At 40.8% G+C, this 22775-nt stretch overlaps 1 protein-coding gene across 1 annotated transcript in view; it reads left to right on the top strand.

Moving 5' to 3' along the window:
- Positions 1–22775, top strand: part of traf3ip2l (TRAF3 interacting protein 2-like) — a 43789-nt gene that overhangs the window by 14647 nt on the left and 6367 nt on the right. The window contains exons 2-5 of the mRNA XM_069888733.1: positions 5074–5645; positions 15859–15901; positions 19779–19846; positions 20152–20249. Of these exons, the coding sequence (XP_069744834.1) occupies positions 5074–5645; positions 15859–15901; positions 19779–19846; positions 20152–20249 (781 nt within the window). The remainder of the gene's footprint in view (positions 1–5073; positions 5646–15858; positions 15902–19778; positions 19847–20151; positions 20250–22775) is intronic.

The following is a 22775-nucleotide window of genomic DNA, read 5'->3' on the forward strand; positions in this document are numbered from 1 at the left end:
CTGGAAAATTTATTATGCTGTAGTGTAATGTCTTTAATACATTCACTTTGGGTTTTTTTTAAAAAATAGGACTAACATTAGCTGTAGGCTTTGTGGCACAGTTATTGAGGTGCTGTCTCACAGTGTTGGTGTCTCTTGTTTGATCCTGATCTCATGATGTCCGTGCAGTTTTTCAAGTTCTCTCTGACCAGATGGAATTCTTCCAGGAGCTCTGGCTTCTTCCCCTGTCCAAAGACATGCAAGCTGATAAGTTAGTTGGCCACTGGCGTTTGGGTAAGTGGTTGAAACTAGAGCAAGTTGGGGAGGGGGGGGGGGAAAATAAATGTCCAATTTAATGTAATGTTGGTGTCGACGGGTAGTCGATGGCCACTGCAGAATTGATGAGGCAAAAGACTGCTTCTGTCTCTCTGAAATCTGCTAGTGCGGTATTACGCGAGTCCCAAGTGTGCCAGATAAAAGGTTTTATTGGCCTCCCAAAATTTATGGGAATCAGTAAAAATCCCGAAGTATTCCAGAAACCATTTGTAGGATTATGCGAGGAGCTGGCATAGTGGAAGTCAGTAGTAGATGTGATTGGGGAAGGTGAGGGGTGTGGTTACCCTGTTAATAGAGACAACCAGGTGCCTTGTTGAGTTGACACCGGATCTTCTGGATTGATGAATCAATTTGAATTGAATGATTCGACAAATATCTTGATTTTTTTTTAGAATAGTGATGAGAATATTTAAGATTTTCTAATTATTTATGAGCGTCCGTTCATCTTCAAATCCTCTATTTATCTAATCTTGAATTTTTATCATTTTAACTGGGATAAATGTTAAACTGCTCTCATTATTGTTGGCTTTTTTTGGGGAGGAAAAAACTTCTGCAACTGATTTTCTTCATATTTTATAATAAAGCTTCAAATTTAATTTAGACTTACGGCACGGGAACAGGCCACTTTGGCCCACAAGTCTGTGCCGCCCGATTTACACCCCATTATCTTACAACCTCCGGTATGTTTCGAATGGTGGGAGGAAACTAGAGCCCCCGGTGTGGGGGGGGGTGGAGGGGAACCCACGCAGACATGGGGAGAACGTACAAACTCCCTGCAGACAACACGGGATTCAAACCCACGTCCGAGTTAAAAAAATGATTAGCTTATCCCTCTTTTGCTTTGATTAGGTATCCCAATGTAACTTGACCAACTTTTTTCCCCGAACTACCAAACGGGTATCCATTTTAAAGATATTTGATGATGATCAACCTTGCTAATTGACTGGATACTTAATGATAAAGGGAAATTTCTGAGGCAAAAGGTTGTTTTAGGTTGAAGTTGGAGTTTGATTGTAACAAGCAATTGTTGGTTAAATATTCTGATATTTAAACGTGGGTTGACGCTGTTTACATCCGGTACCGCACGGATGGCAGTATCACACCTGCAAGCTCACACCAAGAGACAAGAGCAACTTGTCCGTGAACTACTCTTTGCAGACGATGCTGCTTTAGTTGCCCATTCAGAGCCAGCTCTCCAGCGCATGACGTCCTGTTTTGCGGAATCTGCCAAAATGTTTGACCTGCAAGTCAGCCTGAAGAAAACTGAGGTCCTCTATCAGCCATCTTCCCACCCTGACTACCAGCCCCCCCTCATCTCCATCGGGCACACAAAACTCAAAATAGTTTACCTATCTCGGCTGCACCATTTCATCGGATGCAAGGATCGACAACGAGGTAGACAACAGACTCGCCAAGGCAAATAGCGCCTTTGGAAGACTACACAAAAGAGTCTGGAAAAACAACCAACTGAAAAACCTCGCAAAGATTAGCGTATACAGAGCCGTTGTCATACCCACACTCCTGTTCGGCTCCGAATCATGGGTCCTCTACCGGCATCACCTACGGCTCCTAGAACGCTTCCACCAGCGTTGTCTCCGCTCCATCCTCAACATTGGAGCGACTTCATCCCCAACATCGAAGTACTCGAGATGGCAGAGGCCGACAGCATCGAATCCACGCTGCTGAAGATCAAACTGCGCTGGGTAGGTCACGTCTCCAGAATGGAGGACCATTGCCTTCCCAAGATCGTGTTATATGGCGAGCTCTCCACTGGCCACCGAGACAGAGGCGCACCAAAGAAGAGGTACAAGGACTGCCTAAAGAAAGCTCTTGGTGCCTGCCCCATTGACCACCGCCAGTGGGCTGATCTCGCCTCAAACCGTGCATCTTGGCGCCTCACAGTTCGGCGGGCAGCAACCTCCTTTGAAGAAGACCGCAGAGTCCACCTCACCGTCAAAAGACAAAGGAGGAAGAACCCAACACCCAACCCCAACCAACCAATTTTCCCCTGCAGCCGCTGCAACCTTGTCTGCCTGTCCCGCGTCGGACTTGTCAGCCACAAACGAGCCCGCAGCTGACGTTGACATTACCCCTCCATTAATCTTCGACCGCGAAGCCAAGCCAAAGAAAAGAAAAAGATTCTAGCAACTTTATTAGGTTCAATGCCATAATCCTTAGTGTTTTTTAGACAGCAATGTCGGAGAAATCTAAGAAAAATTTAATATAAGTTAATATAATTACTCAGCTTGTGATCGTTAACACCGCATGCCTGTGCGGTGTTAGTCCCGGTGCTTTTACAAGGCCCTTCTCTATTTCATTCTGGGTGTTTTCGATGTTTAGCAGAGTGAGGCAGTGGTTCTTAGTTTGCAATTGTATCGTGGGTCACTGGTTTAAATATGTGTGAGATTTTGAGTAAGATGGAGACCGGTTTCGCTAATGAACACATTTGCGATGAGCTGTTACTGCCTGGTCTGCTCCCGCATTTCTTGCTGTAGAAAATCTGTGTGAACAAATTGCAAAACAAAACTCCCAAAGGTTAATGGGAAGCCCAGCTGGGCCTTGGATAGTGATGTCTGACTTACAGCGAAGAACTATAAGGAAACGAGGAAATGTGATTATAAATGCCATTGCTCTGAGATCTGACATCAATTTGATGGGCGGATTAGTCACCTATGAAAATATGAAACACGCAACTGTAAATAACCAGCTTATCCTTGCTCCGATGCTTTGCTACACTTGCACATCAACGATTTAAAAAAAAAGGTTCTCATGATGACTCACTAAATATTTCATGACTCAATCAAATTGTGGTTGTGTAACCCATGTTTTCCAAGATTTATGTTTGCCTTCCCAGAGTTAAATTCATTAATTCTACTGGCTCTCTCTGTTTCCTTCCTTCCTCCCATCCAGTTGTATCATTTTTCAATTTGCTGCTTTTAAATTCTGTGTTGCCTTCATCCCTTCCTTGGCCTGTACTCCTTCCCTTTGTCTATCATTCATGGTTTGAATCCCTTGAAGCTTCCTTTTGGTATTTTCCAAAAGCATCACAGGATTCCCACTGCTTGCCTCCATCATAATTTTTCTCTTGCTCGCCCTTGTTTCTTGGGTCCCGTGAAGTTTATTTTTCCACCTTAACTTTTGGTACAGAGTCCTCATTCCCTGTTGACCCACCCAAGCCAATTCTTTCTCCCCAAAAGAAGATGCACCTTTGTTTTTCTTGACCTTTTCCGTTTTATCTTCTGTTGGGTTGAACATTTAAAAAAAAGACTTCACAGCTACCCCCTGATGTGGCCCCTGGAAAGGTCTCTTCCATAAAAGCCTCCAACCATCCATTTCCTATCGTGCATTTGTCTTCCAGCCACGCTCTGCCTGTCCTCAGAGGATGTGTGGGTGGGTGGAGAATGCAGTCCATCTTTCTTTTAAAATGATTTTCAGTGAGTTTTATCATGAAACAAATACATTGTTAAGTTCATATAAATTAATCTTACATTTAGATTGGTATCATGTTATATAGAAATAATAATACATGGACTCATATTCCAATCCTTACATGTATTGAGTAGTATAAGAAGAAAAAGAAAAATTAAAGAAAAAGTTGGTTCTGATAATCTGACCCCAGCTACCAACCAAGGTTGAAATTAGTATTCTAAACAGACTTGAAATTGAACGGAGATCTGACCAAACATTCCCATTTACTGTATCCCCGCACCTTGATCATTCCAGTTGTGAAAGTAATGGACCTCAAGTCTTATCAAAAGAGATCTTAATCTTCTTGACATTGTGTCTGATTTTTTTTTTCCCAAACTTTAAAAAAGGTCATGATATCCAGTAGCCATTGTCTATGTGTGGGTGGAAAGTCGTCTTTCCATTTCAGCTATATTCCTCTTCTAGCCAGTAATGTAGAAAATGCTAAGACCTGTCTTTGGTTAGATGTTAAATTTAGATCTCTAGAGAAGCCAGACATTGTAATTAATGGACATGGCTCTCGATTGATCTCAAAGATGGCCGAAAAGGTTCTGAAAATATCTTGCAAATTGGGACAAAACCAAAACCTATGTGTCAAAGAGGCTTCAAAACTTCCACATTTATCACAGGTTGAGTGATGTCTAGGTAAATTTGAGAGATTATAAAAGTGTACTCTATGCACCACTTTAAATTGAATGAAACTGTGCCTAATGCACAGAGATGAATCATGGATAAGGGCCAAAACTGAAATCTAATCTTCTTCCGAAAGGGACACATGAAGATAATTCTCCCATTCAGTTTTGATCCTGATTAAAGAGACTGTTTTTAGATTCAATATTTTATAATATAAAGTGTATATCATACTTGTGTGTTTTGAACAAATTCCAAAGAACAATAAAGTGATGTTTTTTACTTTTTAAAGCTTTGTTGGTTGGAACATAACTAAGAAATAGGAGCAGGAGTTGGCCATCTGGTATATTGAACAAGATTGTGGTGGATCTGACGATGGACTCTGCCCCGGCTACCTACCTTTTCCCCATGACTTATTTTCCCCACCATGCAAAAATCTACGTCTCAAATATATTTAATGAGCTTTTTCTGCACTGTTAAGCAGTGTTATATTCTCTTGCATGCTTTAGATGACCCCCTCCCCCCCACCTCCACTTAACTGCAAAAGGATGCCATTAAGATTAATTGTACTCTTTTTAAAATGTTGCATTCTCATCTTTCATCTTTCTACTATATTCTTTGGCCATCATTTTGACTTTGTGTTTTTTTTTTAAATTTCCACAGTTATCTAAGATCTTCTCTAGAACAAGCAAATGTTTCACAGAACAGACCAGAGGAAAATGATGAAGCAGACAGTGAGGCGTCTCCTTCAAAATCACAGATCACATCGTTTGACCTTTGCAGGCCCTCGCCTGGAAATTGGCGCTCCTCGATGAATCCTGAGAATTTATCTGATGGTTTTGACAGTACTTGTGCTGTCACGCCATTCTACCAAGTGAATAAATGTTGCAGTTCCCCTGCAGGACATGTTGGAAATCAGCAAGTACCTTACGCTGCCTTCTCCATGGGAGGTGACACTTTTAAATCTGCTGACAACTTGGTGCCAAATACTAATGTGGCTTTTCCACTGCACAATGGAAACGTCGTACCGCCATTATCAGTCTCCTCACATGGCACCCTTGGACTGACCTATCTCGAACCAGGGTTTCCTTTGATGTCTTACCAAGTTCGGCCAGCCTCTCCTTTTGTACAACAAGGCCCTTGCCAACCAGGAGTTTCCGTGTATGTTCCAGAACTTCGCCAGTTCCCTCCTGCACGACCTGGAAGAGCGGACCACAACCCCTTTGGGACACCAGGTTGACTATGAATTTTTTCTCTCTCTCAACACATTGAACTCAGTTCAGGGAAAGTTTATAAGGCTAAAACCTGGAACAAATTAATTGTTTCAAGACCAAAGGTTGGAGGAACTAGGCTTGAGTTAAGAAAAATGAGAGGGTGCTTTATTGAAACACATGGTGGTTCTTGTGGGACAATCTAGAATTTGGAACTTTTTCCGAGTGAGGGGAAGATGTGACTTGGGTTGTCGTTTCTCACCATTGTGAGTCTTTGGAATTCTCTTTCACAGGGAAAGAAAGTTGGGTTGTTATCCCCAAAGTAGTGGTTGAAACAGTGCTGCAGTAAGGCAGCAATTGCAGAGCTGAGGTTACAAACAAATTTGGCTATGATTTATATGAAAGGATGCAGCAGGCTTGAATGGTTGAGTGAGCTACTACTAACTGTCAGCTTCCTGGACTTGTCCTCTTCCTCTTGATTCCCTAAATGTCTAAAACTGTCTTGGAAAGAGAAGTCCAAAGATTCACTCTAGGTCAGTGTTTCTCAACCTTTTTCTTTCCACACACATCCCACTTTAAGTAATCCCTATGCCATCGGTGCCCTGTGATTAGTAAGGGATTGCTTAAGGTGGGATGTGAGTGGGAGGGGAAGGTTGAGAATCACTGCTCTAGACCCAACTGTTACTGAAATATTTTGCTTGAGAAAAATTGTCACTGGCCATTTCCTTTGGAGTTGCACATAATGAGTCAATTAGGTACAATTAAAACAGTGGTTTTCAAACTTTTTCTTCCCATCCACATCCCACCTTAATCAATCCCTTACTAATCACAGAGCACCCCCGACAGAGGGACTACTTAAAGTGGGATGTGAGTGGAAAGAAAAAGGTTGAGAACCACTGCTCTAAGTGAAGAAATTTCCCCTTGTCTATGTTCTGATTTGTTGACCTCTTGTTTCAAAAAAGGGAGAAATCAACTTAATTTCTAGCCACTTTAGAAATGTATGCGTTTCAATGGGATAATGTTTCACACTTCTCAGCTAGAGTTCAAACCCAGCTTTCACACTTCTCGGCTAGAGTTCAAACCCAGCTTTCACACTCCTCAGCTAGAGTTCAAACCCAGCTTTCACTCTTCTCAGCTAGAGTTCAAACCCAGCTTTCACACTTCTCAGCTAGTGTTCAAACCCAGCTTTCACACTTCTCAGCTAGAGTTCAAACCCAGCTTTCACACTTCTCAGCTAGAGTTCAAACCCAGCTTTCACACTTCTCAGCTAGAGTTCAAACCCAGCTTTCACTCTTCTCAGCTAGAGTTCAAACCCAGCTTTCACACTTCTCAGCTAGAGTTCAAACCCAGCTTTCACACTTCTCAGCTAGAGTTCAAACCCAGCTTTCACACTTCTCAGCTAGAGTTCAAACCCAGCTTTCACACTTCTCAGCTAGAGTTCAAACCCAGCTTTCACACTTCTCAGCTAGAGTTCAAACCCAGCTTTCACACTTCTCAGCTAGAGTTCAAACCCAGCTTTCACACTTCTCAGCTAGAGTTCAAACCCAGCTTTCACACTTCTCAGCTAGAGTTCAAACCCAGCTTTCACACTTCTCAGCTAGAGTTCAAACCCAGCTTTCACACTTCTCAGCTAGAGTTCAAACCCAGCTTTCACACTTCTCAGCTAGAGTTCAAACCCAGCTTTCACACTTCTCAGCTAGAGTTCAAACCCAGCTTTCACACTTCTCAGCTAGAGTTCAAACCCAGCTTTCACACTTCTCAGCTAGAGTTCAAACCCAGCTTTCACACTTCTCAGCTAGAGTTCAAACCCAGCTTTCACTCTTTTCAGCTAGAGTTCAAACCCAGCTTTCACACTTCTCAGCTAGAGTTCAAACCCAGCCTTCTCGATCTTGTACAGCAATGCATCCCCATCCTTCAATCCAGGAAATAATTTAGTAAACCAACAATAGACTCTCTATTGCAAGTACAGTAAAACCCCTGGTATCTGGAAGTCAAGCAACTGGCAAAAAATATTGCAGAAATAAATAGGTAAAAATACAAAAGTTTAAAATTGACGTGCCTTGCCTTCAGTTTTCCAGTCATGCAGTACACAATCTCAAGCAACTGGAAGATGCACTTATCTGGCATCTACCAATCCCCATAGGTGCCAGATACCAAGGATTTTATTGTAGTGTGTATCTTTATTTGGGTAGATAGACCAGTTGCTGTCTGACCAGGGCTCTTAAAAGAATGTATTTACCCTTGCACTTAAATCCTTCTGCAATAAAGGTCGACATACTGTTTACCTTCCTAACTGCTTCATATCCGACCAATCCTTTATGTTCCTATCCAGATTACTCTTAACTGTTCAAATGGCTTGGATACATTTTGAACAACTGTTGACAGAATGTTCCTGTGAAACATGTGTTTAATTATTTTCCAATCTTAATAACTTAGCCATAATCCCTAACTGTAAAATAAAAACACAAGCTTGTTAACTCGTCTCCGCCATTCTTTTCTCAGACTTTACACCTCTGTGCTTGGTTATGGCCTGCTGTTTACTTGTGATGGTTTTGCATCACTAATGATACCTTTCTCAAGAATTCATGTCCCTTTTAGAAATGCACTAATATTTACAAATTCTTGATGGAGTTTTTTTTTCATGTTACATCTCTTGAAATGAGAGTTAAGCTAACTGAGGTTAAGCTAATGGACTATATTTCCCTTGACTAGTTCTATCTGCTTGTTGTATGTAAGTTACCCTCTGGTACCTTTGCCCTTCACTTTTTAGTACTGTATTTGGAAATGCAGCCACTTGAATCTGGCACATTTATCCTCCAAGTTAAATTGATTCATCCATAATCTTTCACCAGGCCCACTTTGTATCTTAAGTAATATTTTGTCTGATCTTTCTTCTTAGAGAAGCAGTTGTAGTTCAGGACTATGAACTTTCAGATCATTGACCTGAAACATCAATTTTGTGTCTCTTTCCAGAGATGCTCCCTGTTGTACTGAGCATTTCCAAATTCAGTTTTGTAGCATCTGAATTTTGTTTTTCTACTTAATAAGCAGCGCAGGCTTGATTTTTATCCTTTTTGCGGGAGATGGATGTTGCCAGCAACATCCAAGTGCAGTTGCAGTGAATATAGTGGCATGCTGGGCCTGTTCAGAGGAGATATTTGGGTCAACCTAGTGGTTCTCAACCTTTTTCCACTCACGTACCACTTTAAGTAATCCCTGTGCCAACGGTGCTCTGTGATTAGTAAGGGACTACTTAAGGTGGTATGTGAGTGGGAAGAAAAAGTTTGAAAACCACTGTTTTAATCGTCCCCCATTGACTCGTTATGTGCAGGGTTTCATGGCTCCAAAGGAAATGAGCCAATGACAATTTTTCTCAAGCAAAATATTTCAATCTAGAGCAGTGGTTCTCAACTTCCCTTCCCACTCACATACCACCTTAAGCAATCCCTTACTAATCACAGAGCACTGAAGGCATAGGGATTACTTAACATCATATGTGAGTGGAAAGAAAAATGTTGAGAATGACTGGGTTAACCACTTTGAGGATCTGGGTGCAGAGAAGTCAAGGAAATAAGGATGGTAAATGTCTTCCCCTGATAGACTGTCAGTTTTAATGATAATCTGAAAGCTTTATGGTCATTATTGAATTGACTTATTTTGGTTTAAAATTAACTTTATTAAATTCCACAACGGTAGTGGTAGACTTTGGACTCTAATTTCTCAGTTAATTTCCAATTACTAATCCAAAGCTTCATCACTGCACCACAAGCTCGTCCCTATTTCATCTGTCTTGGAATCATTCAGGTCAATCTCTTGTGCACAATCTCTTGGTGTTTTCATTCAATAAATCAGCTGCTAAATTGTCTATTACTGTGGCATGTGAAGCTGCCACAGGTTACGATACAATGCTGGTTAATTTACAATTTAATAGACTTTGATTTAGTATCTTGAGACATTAAACCAAATCCCACCAAGGCATCTGGGCGTGCCCTTTGAGAGGGAATGTTTCCCTGCCAAGCCTGCCCTTGCCCATAAAGATCTTCATAGAGACAGGATACAGAGTTGGGTGGAAAAGTGGCAGATAGAGTTCAGGGGGGATAAGTGCGAAGTGAAGCATTTCGGAGGGTTACACTTGAAGACAGTACATAGTTAATGGCAGGATTATTAACAGGGTCCAAATCCAAAGGCCCTCAATGTGGCTGTGCAGGTTGATGGGGTAGTTAACAATTATGGCCTTTGTGGGATTGAGTTCCGAGAGAGGTCATGTTGCAGCTCTGTAAAACTCTGGAAGGACCACACTTGGAATATTGTATTCCATTCTGGCTGCCTCATTACAGGAAGGTTGAGGAAGCTATGGAGAGAGGAGAATTTCCAGGATGTTGCCTGGATTGGAGAACACATCTTAAGAGGTAAGGTTAACAGACTTAGGGTTTTTCTCTTTGGAGCAAAGAAAGATGAGAGGTGACTTAATAGCGGTCTAGAGGCACAGATAGAGTGAACAGCAAGCATCCTTTCCTTGGGACAAAAGTAGCAAACATCAGAGGATATCTGTACAAGGTGAGTGAGGAGAGCAAAGCGTAGGGGAGACGTCAGGGGTAATTTTTCTACATAGAGTGCTTGGAATGCATTGGCAGGGGTGGTGGTGGAGGCTGGTGCAATAGGGGAAATTAAGACATCTCAGTCAGCACATGGATAGAAGAAAAATAGAGAATTATGGTTGTGAGGTAGGGAAGGCTTAGTTTCCGTTGACTTCTATTGGCACGCACAACATTGTGGGGTGAAGGGCCTGTACTGTGCTATTAAGTTCTATGTTGAAATGTATCTGCGGATCCCCAATAAAAATTATTATTTTGAATTTTTTTTACTTTTTGCAGACTCAACGATCAATACAATCTTTTTCAACATTCAGTCAGTGATTTATTTCTCCCCCCCGCCCCCAAACACATAACCAGACCGATTTACACATTATACAAATACAATTAAATACAAGTGGGGGTTCAGAGCCCACACCAAAAACCTTTATTTAAAAAAAAACTAACCTAACGAACTAAATAACTCAAGAAATGCATGGGGAAAATAAAAAACTAAAAGAAAACCCAAACTAAAATAAAACAAACTTAAAAAAAAGGCCGTAATCATAATTATTGACTGCTATCTGGTCTTTAAAGTGACCTAGCAACCTGACTCTGCAAAAGGAATTGCAAAGGCCACCTAATAGGCGTTGCCTACATACTGTGGAATGCTTTTCCTCAGGTGATCTGTCACTTCCAAGAAATCAACCCCAATAGAAACAGGGTGTGAAGCATCTGGGTATGGCTGAATGCTAATTTTCTGTTTATTATGTGCTTGTAGCTAATTCTCTTCAAACATCTGTTTCGAATCCAGAGGAACCCAAAACCTAGTAGCAATAGATATTCACCAAGACAAATGGTTACTTAAACAAGAGTTGCTTTTAATTATCTTTAAACATGAAAACAGAATCACACTTTAACTTATTACTATTGACTTAACTAACCTAACTTAACCCCCTTCTAATTCTAAGTGTATGTGTGTGTGATGTGTGTGTGTAAGTTCAGAAAAATTCTTTGATTCACAGTCCAATCTCACTTCTCATTCCTCCAAATTCACTGGTTGCAGGCAATTCTTATACTGTGCACAGAAATGAACATTTATAAAGTTCACCAGGCTTTTGGGGCTTGAAAGGTAGATGGTAACCGCTCAGGAAGGTTCTTGTCGGTTTTCAGAGAGAGATTTGTTGTTCCAGGACACCCACAACTGATTCCTTTTTAATCGACCACTCCAGTGTCTTGCTGACGAAACTTGCCCCCTCAGGGTTCTCCAGATGATAACCTCTTTCTTTCAGGTCACCACAGAGTTCCTTTTTATTTCTCTTATTTCAAGTGAAACATTAGACTGCTAGTCCTCTCCTCTTGCATGAAACACAAGAGCTTTGACCAGGCTGAACTAAGCACTTACAACCAAATGGGGTTTTCCATAAGCTTGCCTGCTTGTTCTGTTCCAGTCCCAGCTGCTGTTACTGTCTGTAAAACTGTAGAACTGACCTCTCTCTCTCTCTCTCGCTCTCTCTCTCTCACACTCTCACATACACAGAGAAAGTCTGTTTCATTCTCTCTGCTTGCAAAACCTTATGACCCTCTAAGAACAACAAGTACTCTTCCAGACAGAATGTGGCTCTGAAAAACTTTTCACTAATGGAAGTCTCTTAGGCACTCTCCAAAGCTTTTACAAAGGCTTTGAGGCCCTGACATGTCTAGAATGGGGCAGAGCTCCAGTATTTTAAATAAGATCTGCTTTAAAGTGTTTGTATGTAACCTACACTAAAACCTGTCCCAATTTATCTCCCAAAAATATATCTATATTCTGTCACACATCTCTATCTCTGCCTGCGTATTTCTCTTAATCTAACACTTCTTGGGCTCCAGTGAGTAAAGAGTCTAGAACCCAGAATTATGGTTTCAAAATTGGGCCATTTAGGACTTGAATGAGAAATTTCTTCTGCATTCTGTCAGGGTGTTTTCATCCCATGATGATCAATAGCTGGATGGATATTAAAGCAAAGGTGTATGAGGGGATAAAGTAGGAAAATAATGATTGAAGGAGATTAACAATGGTGTGCAAGCAGGAAGGGTTGAATGGCCCACCCCTTCTTCAACGTGCATGTGGAAGCAGAAGCATTGGATTTAAAGCCTTTTTAATCTCAAGTATGGTCATGAGGGGCATTTATCCTCTGATACTCTTCTGCAGATGAGTGGATAAATTGTAATGACATCTCTTGACCCTTTATTCTCATTTATGAATGCCATGTATTTTTGGTGTAGATTTGCGTCTTGAACCCCGTATTATAACCATAAAACAATTACAGCATGAAAACAGGTGAACTATGTACTCTCCTCTAGTCCCACCTACCTGCATCCTGCCCATAACCCTCCATTCCCCTCCCATCCATATATCTATCCAATTTTTCCTTAAATGACAAAATGGTCCCTTCCGCCACTATTTCTCCTGGAAGCTCATTCCACACAGCCACCTCTCATGTTACTTCTAAACTTTTTCCCCTTAACTCATGACCTCTTGTTTCAATCTCTCCTACTATCAATTGAAAAAGCATACTATCATCAACTCTATCCCTCTCATAATTTTAAATACCTCAATCAAATCCCTTCTCAACCTTCTGCGTTCCAAAGAATAAAGACCTAATTTGCTCAGTCATTCTTTGTAATCTAGATTCTGAAACCCACTTCTCTGCACTCTCTCTACCTTGTTGATATCCTTCCAATAATTTGATGGCCAGACTGCACACAGTACTCTAAATTTGGCCTCACTAATGCCTTGAACAGTCTCATAATCACTTACCAATTCCTGTGTTCTATGCATTGATTTATAAAGGCCAGCATACTAAAAGCCTTTTTCACCACCCTATCCACGTGAGATTCTATCTTCAGGGAACGATGCACCATTATTCCTAGATCTTTCTGCTCCACTGCATTCCTCATGCCCTCCCATTCACTACGTATGTCCTGTTTTGATTATTCCTACCAAAAGGAAGCACTCCACACTTATCGATATTAAACTCCATCTGCCATCTTTCAGCCCACGTCCAAATCCCTCTGTAATCTTTGAAAACTTTCTTCATTATCCACAATTCCACCTATTTTAGTGTCATCTGCATATTTACCACCCCATCATCCAGATCATTAATTTATATGACAAACAACAATGGACCCAATACAGATCCCTGAGGCATACTGCTTGTCACCGGCCTCCAACCTGACAAACATTTATCCATTCTCTGGCATCTCCCTTCCAGCCACTGTTGAATCTATTTGACTATCTCAAAATTAATACCTAATGACTGAACTTTCCTAACTAACCTTCCATGTGGAACTTTATCAAAGGCCTTACTGAAGTCCACATCCACTGCTCTACCCTCATCAACATTCCTAGTAACCTCTTCAAAAAATTCAACAAGATTGGTCAAACATGACTTTCCACGCACAAATCCATGTTGAGTGTTCCTGATCAGACCCTGTCTTTCTAGATACTGATATATACTATCTCTGAGCATTTTCTGTTAATTTACCTACCACAGACATCAGACTTACAGGCCAAATGATTTCCAGGCTTGCTCCTTGAACCCTTTTTAAACAACAGAACCTTGTGCAACACGCCAATCCTCTGGCTCTATACCCATCTCTTAAGACATTTGAAAAATCACTGTCAGAGCCTTTGCTATTTTCTCACTAACTTCTCTCAAGGTCCTGGGGAAAATCCTATTGGGATCAAGAGACTTATCCCCTTTAATATGCTTCAAAAGCTCCATAATTCCTCTTTCTTAATCACTGCAGTCTCCATAATTACCCACTTTGCTTTACCCTGCACAATTCAATTTCCTTCTCCTTAGTGAATACCGAAGAAAAGAAATTGTTCAAGACCTTCCCCCATCTCATTTTGCTTCTCACACATTTGTCCGCTCCGATTCTCTAAGGGGCCAATTTTATCCCTCACTCTCCTTTTGCTATGAACATATTTGTAGAAACCCTTTGTATTTTTTTTCACCCTGCTTGCTATAGTCACCTCGTACCTTCTTTTAGCTTTTCTAATTTCTTTCTTAAGATTCTTTTTACATTCAATTTCCGAACATTTCCTTTATTCCTTGTTTCTTGTATTTATTGTAGGACTCCCTCTTTTTTTTTGAACCAAGTTTCCAATATCCCTTGAAAACCATGGCTCTCTCAAACTTTTGACCCTACCTTTCAACCTAACAGGAACATAAAGATTTTGTACCCTCAAAATCTCACCTTCAAAAGACCTCCATTTCTCTACTACATCCTGCCCAGAAAACAAATCAGCCCAATCCACTCCTCGTAAATCCTTTCACATCTTCTCGAATCTAGCATTTCCCCAATTGAAAACCTCAACCCTAGGCTCCGACCTATCCCTTCCATAATTACATTGAAGCTAATGGCACTATGATCACTGGACCTGAAGTACCTCCATCACCTGATTAACTCATTCCCCAACAGTAGATCCAACACTGCCCCTTCTCTAGTTGGTACCTCTACATATTGCTGTAAAAAAAACTATTCTGCACGCATTGAGATGAAGAATTGCTCACTCCCCCTACCTGTACTCTCACCCAGACTCACTTCCACAGCCATTTTGACTCTACTCCTCCCCATCACCCCTCTTGCCCTCCCACCATTTTGTTTGGGACCTCCCTACATTTTCCTCATACAGATGCCTAACATTTTATCTGGGATTCTTAAAACCAGCAACCTGCAAAAACCAGCTGTTTTTTTCAATAGATGACATCTGCTCATCAAAGATGGAGTTTGGTATCAAAGATGGAGTTTGGTGCCAAACATGACCTGACCCTCGCTCAAGTCCCCTGTATCCCCTTGCGTTCCGCATTGCTAATTAATGGTATTGTAGCACTCACACTATGGAGTGAATAATAAGACCAAAACTCACTGCTTTATTGTTTGCTCACTGAGGATTTTTAAAGGCGCTCCCTATTCCCACCGTTGTGAAGTAGAAGTTGTGTCACTGACTGGCAGCTATTCATACTTCGCACGTGTGGGCCCTTTCCTTGAAAATGTTTGAAAATGCAGCTTGTAAGTCTCTTCTGATGGAAAGAATTGACTTATTTCCAGTTTGAGAAGCTGGAGAGATTCACCAGCCACAGAAAAATGCTCAGGCAATGGAATGTTGATTGACTATTTTTCTCACGGATGCTGCCTTATCTGCATCTCATTTCTTGCTCAACGTTCCAGCACCCGCCATTCTTCTGTTTCCCTTATCTCCTGTCCATGTGCTTTCTTTTGCGACCCTTGGATAAGTTCATAAAGCTCTCTGTGATAAACTGGGTAATGCTACTCGCTGAACTTGGTCTTAACCATAGGCACTCTTAACAATTTTCCCCTTTCCTTGAGGAACAGGCAGATTTTTGAAAGATGTAATGTATTTGTCACTTTGAAGCTTCTGGCACATCATTTATCAGGCATTCAAATTCGTTTGTCAATGACTTGGGGTAAAGAGAGGAAGGAAGATTTACAGGGTATGACTTTGGGGATGTTGCCAGAGTTAAAACGTAGATTCGTGGAAGAAAGGTTAAAAAGAAAAGCTCCAGAATTGCATCCAGAAGCTTGGTAACTCATTGCAGTTATGTTGCAACACCTTACTTTGTGTGACTGGTACTATTTCAATTTAATTGCAGGTTTGGTTCCTCCACATGGTCCTGGAAACTTTTCTTTACAGAGGTAGGAATATTTCTTCTTCCTATTTTAAAAGTCATGATTTTTTTCTTTTGAAAAATGTGCATAAATACTATGTATAATGATGTAGGTCAGCCATTTTTGTGTGACCTTTGCCAAGATTGGTTTGTCAATGGGCAAACTTTTACAGAGCTGCAGACAGAAAGTGAATGCAGTCTGTGAAAACGGGAAGAAAATGTAGGCTGTTCTAGTTGGTATTCAATAAAATTTGAGTGGAAGAGTAGGGTGGCTGGGTTAGTTTGGCAGTCAGCAACCTGGGTTCAAATCTGGGGCTGTCCATAAGGAGTTTGGATGCTCTCCCCGTGTCCACGTGAGATTCCTCACACGCTCCAAAGATGTACTGGGTTAATTAGTCACATGAGGGTATTGGTGGTGTGGGGTCATGGGCTGGAAGGGCCTGTTATTGTGATGTACCTCATGTGAAAGAAAAATAGATGAAACGGAAAGCAACAAATAACAGACTGGAATTATTCATCTGGAGAAAGTCTACATTTTTATGTGATCAAGAGTGTTTAATAGGGGAGGTGTATCTCAATGTACCTAATGACATTTTTATTGCCCAAATTTTAAAATATATATTATTTTGGTACGTTGTTTTGGGTTATTAACAATCAAAGATGTGATGCTTGGTAAAAATCTCTTCTCCCACTTGTACAATTCCATTTCTGGAAGCTGTCAATGCTTTGTCCTCCGATGTAAGATTTAAGGAGAATGCTTGGAAATTGCAAGAGGCCTTCTCGTGACCTGCTGAGTTTCTCCAGCACTATCGTGGGTTGCACTGAAACCCCAGCATTTGAAGGTTTTCCTGTTTAATTCCGTATTGTGGAGGAGATGACAAATGGAGTCTGATGCAGGGAATTGTGAACTTTGAAAAAAGAATAGGAAAGCAGAATTTGTTAAGGATGACAGTCTGATAAGTATTCAGAAGGAGATTAGAATATGTAGCAAAGGTGCGACTTTTAGTACCTTGACATAATCCAATCTCTGAAGTTCTGCATAATTATATTGATTTATAGGAGATACCACAGTTATAATGCAGTGTACTGATTTGATTTCTACCTTTTGGAAGAAGTGTAATGTAGGTTCATAATGTCGATACTTTGAAAGGAAGGGATGTCGTGAGATGAAACAAAGTCAGAGTGCTTCCTTTACCCTCTGCCTTCCAATCTGCACCTAGCTTGTGTTATTCCTATCTTTTCCTCCCTTTCCCTCCTACCTTCACTTAACTGCTCACTCATCCTTCCCTCACCCCCCAAAGCTTTTATTTTTCTTCCCAGTCCTGATGAAGGGGATTTCACCTGAAACATTAACCCCTTTCACACTTGAATCCCAGTAAATCGGCTGTTCAGTGTCCCGGGATGGGAATGGGGGTTTGGCCTTTCACACTAAACCACTCCTAACTGGGACACTGAACACTGCCACCCTTGCAGGTGTTTGGTCTGTTCCCCCTTTAATAGGAAGTGCCTGCAATGGAATTGCCCATTTCACACTTGCCTGATCTCAACTCCAGGGGCTGTGCTAGGGGTTGAGGCCAGCAATCCCCGGCGTTGAGCAGATTTTGCTTTCACACTTGCCACTTTAAAGGCTGATTGGTGTTCGATTCCTGGGATCACTGGCAAGTGTGAAGGAAACTTTTGACAATTGCCTTCCGTGGCTGCTGCCAGATCCACCGAGTTCCACCAGCGTTTTGTGCGTTATTCTCGTTTTCCAGCAACTACCCTCCAACTAGTCCAATGTTGTCTGCGTTTTGGGAAAATGCAAGATGCTGTTATTGAAATTAACATAGTTGGTGTTGCTCAGCAGAATGGGTGCCAAGGACTGTGGCTGCAATCTGTAACTCTTAGACCCCTTTCACACTTGCCTGTGATCCCAAGAATCAAATGGCAATCGGCCTTTAAAATGGCAAGTATCAGCTCAATGCCAGCATCAGATGATGTCATGCTAGGGATTGTCAGCTTCAACCCCTAGTACAGTCCCCGGCACCTGCAGACGCCGGCGTGGCAATCAGGCAGGTTTGAAAGGGGTAATTGCATAGTGGGATTGAGATGACCCAAGTTTTTGCGCGAGTGCAGGAAGAAAAGATTAAAATGAAGCTATAAACTTTGCGGTGGGAAAGTCGCAGTGGGAGAGAGAGGAAATAAATAGAAATAGAGGACAATTTTTAAACAGCGTGGGAAAATTGGTAGTGCTATAACGCACAATTTATAAAGAACGTGGAGAAAAAAAGCAATGGCGGACCTGACTTCCCAGAATGCCGTGCGGCAGAGAAGCCCCTCTATGAATGCTCCATGTATGTAGCTGGGCCTACAACCCTTTCTCTGCCGCACGGCATTCTGGGAGGGCAAGACTTCCATCGCCTTTTCCCATGGTATTTATAAATTGTACGCAATAGCACTACCAACTTTCCCACCCTGTTTAAAAATTGTCCGCCGTTTACTTATTGCTCGCTCTTTCCCACGGTCCTTTATAAAGGTTTATATAGGTTAGCACAACAACAACAGGGGCTGAAGGGCTCATACTGTTCTGTACATAATGCTTAATTATGTTATAATTAGGCATGATTAATTCTGTTCAACTATATGATCATATAACCATTTATGGAGCGGAAACAGGCCATGTCGCACTGGTTCACTAGAACAACTCCACTAGCTCAAAGCTCCTGCTCACCGTCATCAAAAATAAAATTTGAATTTTCATAATCTGTCTTGCTCAATATCACATGAGCTGGTTATTTACTTTCTGTTAAACCTACTCCTCTAAGTGAGATGGCAAAGGACAGAATACATCAGATTATTTTTGTGATCACCTGGAGAAAACAATCAATTTCTTGTTGGTGTATGGTTTCCTGAATATCAGTAAATTCTGATTCTGAAATACCACCGCTGAATTTATTTTGCACACAAACCCATCAATTGTTCTGGTACAAGGTAAATCAAGAATGACAGGTGATGAATTCACAAAGGAAATATCTGAAGTCCATTGCTTCATTATATTCAAAGTCTTAAAATGTGGGACCATTGATCAGGATTCAGGGCAGGTTCACCATCACTCGATGCATCATGGCATCACCAGTAGAAGGTAGGACAGTCCTAACCCCAGGGATGGCTCCTTGCAAGTGTGAAACCATCCAGTGTCCCAGTTGGGAGTGGTTGTGTGAAAAGCCGAACCCCCATTCCTATCCCAGGACATTGAATGGCTGATTTAGTGGGACGCAAGTGTGAAAGGAGCTTTAGTGTTATGAATTGTGGAAAATTGTTCTTTACTCAAAGTTGTGAATCTTTGAACATCTCCACCCTCATCAGATCAGTTGCTATTTATTGACATGTAATGTTACACAAAATTGCCTGGATTCTGCCATAAAGCAGACAAAGGTTTACCATTAGCATTGCCCGGTGCCCTTATAGTCAGAAAGAGAGAAGCCAAAGAGGGTCCCTCAGAGTCGCTTTGAGTGTCCGTGAATTTGCCTCCAGCGCTCCCGCAGCTGCACAAGACCTCAGTTTAGTCCAAAAATCAAAACCTCCAATGTGACGAGGGCCTCTTGGGAGTCTTTCTTGCCTCCCAAATTATGGTTCCCATGAGCCATTCTTCAATAGCCCCCAGTCTGGGGCATAATTCCAATCACTGGTCATTGTGAAAACAAGAAATGGTAAATTCTGAATGGTGAGAAAGACTCAAGGGGTTTGTATAAAGCGATGCACTGGTGACTGGTTATCTTGTGCAGAAGTAATAAATGTCACAAAGACTAATTTCCATCATCATTGCAAATGTGATTCAGAACGTTTTGGTGGGAAAGTGCGAAACATTATTTTCATATTTTTCATCAGAAGTAATTAACAGACTGTTCTGTCCAATGTGCTTTCAGGCCACTTGCTCCCACAGATCCAGTCAATACAAGCGTGCCGCTCAGTGTGCCCCTCCCTCGTGAGCAGAGTAAGTTTCAGTGGTGCAAGGGATTTTCTTTTCTGAAGAATCATGTATTTTATTGCTGTGTGAAAATTTTATTTTTAAACTTGGAAATCGTATTTGCATTAAACATTATTGTGTACCCAAAGAGCCAAAATTGGAAATGTGGTTTTCCTCGAAGCAAAGCTACTTCTGTGGGAGCTAAATGTTATTTCGTCAGCCCCCAGGGTGCTTTTGATTGTAGACCCTGTTGAAAAGTTGGATAAAATGCATCAGGTTTCTCAACATCAAGTTGAGCTAATGACATTAATCATTAATTTTTTTTTAACCAGGAAAAGTCTTTGTGACATATGCAACAGATAATGACAGGCATGTTGGGGAAGTCATCAACTTCGTCGCTTTATTGATCAGGAATGGATTTGAAACACAGGTTGGTTGTGCCAATATCTCCTTGCATCTATGCAGTCTCCACTTGCGTCCTTGCTGTCCGGTGCTTGTGGGTGGGAGAGGGGGTGGGGTGGGAGAGGGGGTACATTGATGACTGCTAATCAAACCTGAAGGAATAAGTCCTAGTCATTCTGCTTTGCTAATGAGAGCAAATCTTGTCGATACAGGTACTTGGATTATTTAATTGGAAACACAAACCAGAAGTATCCAGGTTGATTGTAAATGTGCATCTCTTATATATTCAATGTCTGCAGAGTTGACAATTAAATGTCTTTACAAAATTAATTTGAATTTTTTGGTGAATATCTTTTGAAGGGCAGATTGTTGGTTCTTGTTTTGCACGTTTTTCAGTTAAATTAAGAACCTTGCTCCTTTTAATATTTAATGGAGAATTAATAAGTTGGAGTGTTGGAAACTTTTCATTTGGTGGGGGAAGGGGGTAAGAAATCAAGCCCCATCAGAAATTCTCTTGCTGAATAAGTAGCAGTTTATTTGGTATTGGTTTTGTATCAAAGTTTTGTGACCAAATAATTTGTTTTCTAGTTAGAAAAGATAGCAAAAGTATTTTAAAGTCTACAGTTTTGTTGACTTGATAGAAATGTTTTTTTTTTACACTGAAGGAAATTACCTGTATGCTGTATTCATTCAGTAAGGTGTTGGCTTTTGGTGGAAAGCCTATCTTGAAAGTTCAATAATTATTTAAATGTAAATATGTTTGTAGATGTCGTTTTGACTTGCTACTTAGAAGTGTAAATACATTATGCATAATTGTTTAAGAACAATTCCAGGATTTTATCTTGGCAGTTGAGGGCAGAGGAAACCTCCAGGACTATAAATGTGATTCATACAAGGGAAGGCAAGATTTCGTTTAAACCCGATGAAATCAATGAGATTTTTAAACAATTTCATTCTGAACTTTATAAGTCAGGATCTTTGGGTGAACCACTCAAAATAGATGATTTCTTGTCCAAATTCGAATCATGATCAAGAAAAATTGAATTCCCTTTTTCTAGGGATGAAATTGAGAAAACTCTAAGTTCTCTACAGGTGAATAAATCACTGGGAGATGATGGATTTCCCCCTGAATTTTATAAAGAAAATTAATATCCCTTTATGAGGGTACTGACTCAGGCTGAGAAGACCCATGCTTTCCCAGAATTTTTTTCAACAGCAAATATTACATTGATTTAAAAAAAAGATAGAGATCTATTAAAGTGGCCTAAAAAATAATAGTGAAAGCATTAGCTAACAGATTGGCCTAATATTTTCCAAAATTGGTTAAATCCGATCACAGAATTTATTAAAAATAGATCTGGAATTGTTTTTTTTTGGGGGGGGGTGGTATTTGGCAATTATGTGTTAACTTCTCCAGAAGTAAATCTAAATTTATTAAAGTTGTGTTGTCAAGAGCCAGAAATGTAATACTTTTAAAATGATGTGACTCTGAGATGTCGAACCTTGCTCCTTTTGCTTTTTCTTTTCTATGTTCTTTCTTTTTATTTCCCTCTATGCCCTGCCATCTGTCCCCTTTTTCCAACCTGGGGAGGGGGTGCTGGGAGAAGAGGGACTCTCCTATTTTATTTATTTTTTTGGATCTTGTAAATGATTTTCTGTGATTTTTATATTCAAGGTATTATTGTTATTATATTCATTGAGTTCTATATTCTGTATTTTCTTAAAATATTTTAAAAAAAGAACAATTCCAGGATTCTTGGGGGCGTGGGGAGGAAACACACACACGCATTCTTTGAGATAATTTAGTTTGTATTAAGATTCACTCACCATCATGCTGGTCTTTGACACGAGAGACAAATTTTTCTCTAAAATCTACAATCAAATATGTTAACCCAATTAGATGAGAACAAAATGGTGGTCAGACCAAGATTAGTTTATCGCCCTCATTTCACAGGGTAGATATGCTCTGCATATGTCTGCTATGGCTGACTTGCATGGTGTTTTGTAAATTCATTGCTCTTTGAATTCTCATATGTTTTTGAAAGAAAAAGACTACTGGCAGTTTTGTAATTGTCTGTCTGTAGTTTCCTGTATTTGTCACAATACTTCCCAAATTGATGTAAGAATTAAAGGAATAGTGTCAACATTTGCTCAAAAACAGGAAGTTAGTCAGACCCTGTTCTTTCATTGCTGACAGATGCAGACTCGAGAGAAAGAGAAATATATGCTTATTAAAAATAACATATTGTAGCTGGCTGCTACAGGGTATGGTTCCAGGAAACCTATAGCACAGGAGAGGAGATAGCTGTATGCAGGTTAGCTCAAAGAACGACACGAACCCCAGTTGAATGTAGTTAACACTGAGCTTTATTGGGTTCACAGCCCCACTTTTATTCTCAAGCTGAGGGGCAGGGTCAAGGCCCCCTTTGCGCTGATTGGTGCATTTACGATCTGCTTTCCTTGATGAGCCAGTTTAGGCTCCTTTAGTTGTGGCCAATTGGGAGGGCAGTGTCACGGGCCTTGCGTGGCATCCGTCCTTCATTTTGTGAGACAC

The sequence above is a fragment of the Narcine bancroftii genome, chromosome 7, assembly GCF_036971445.1.
Source record: "Narcine bancroftii isolate sNarBan1 chromosome 7, sNarBan1.hap1, whole genome shotgun sequence".
NCBI lineage: Eukaryota > Metazoa > Chordata > Chondrichthyes > Torpediniformes > Narcinidae > Narcine > Narcine bancroftii.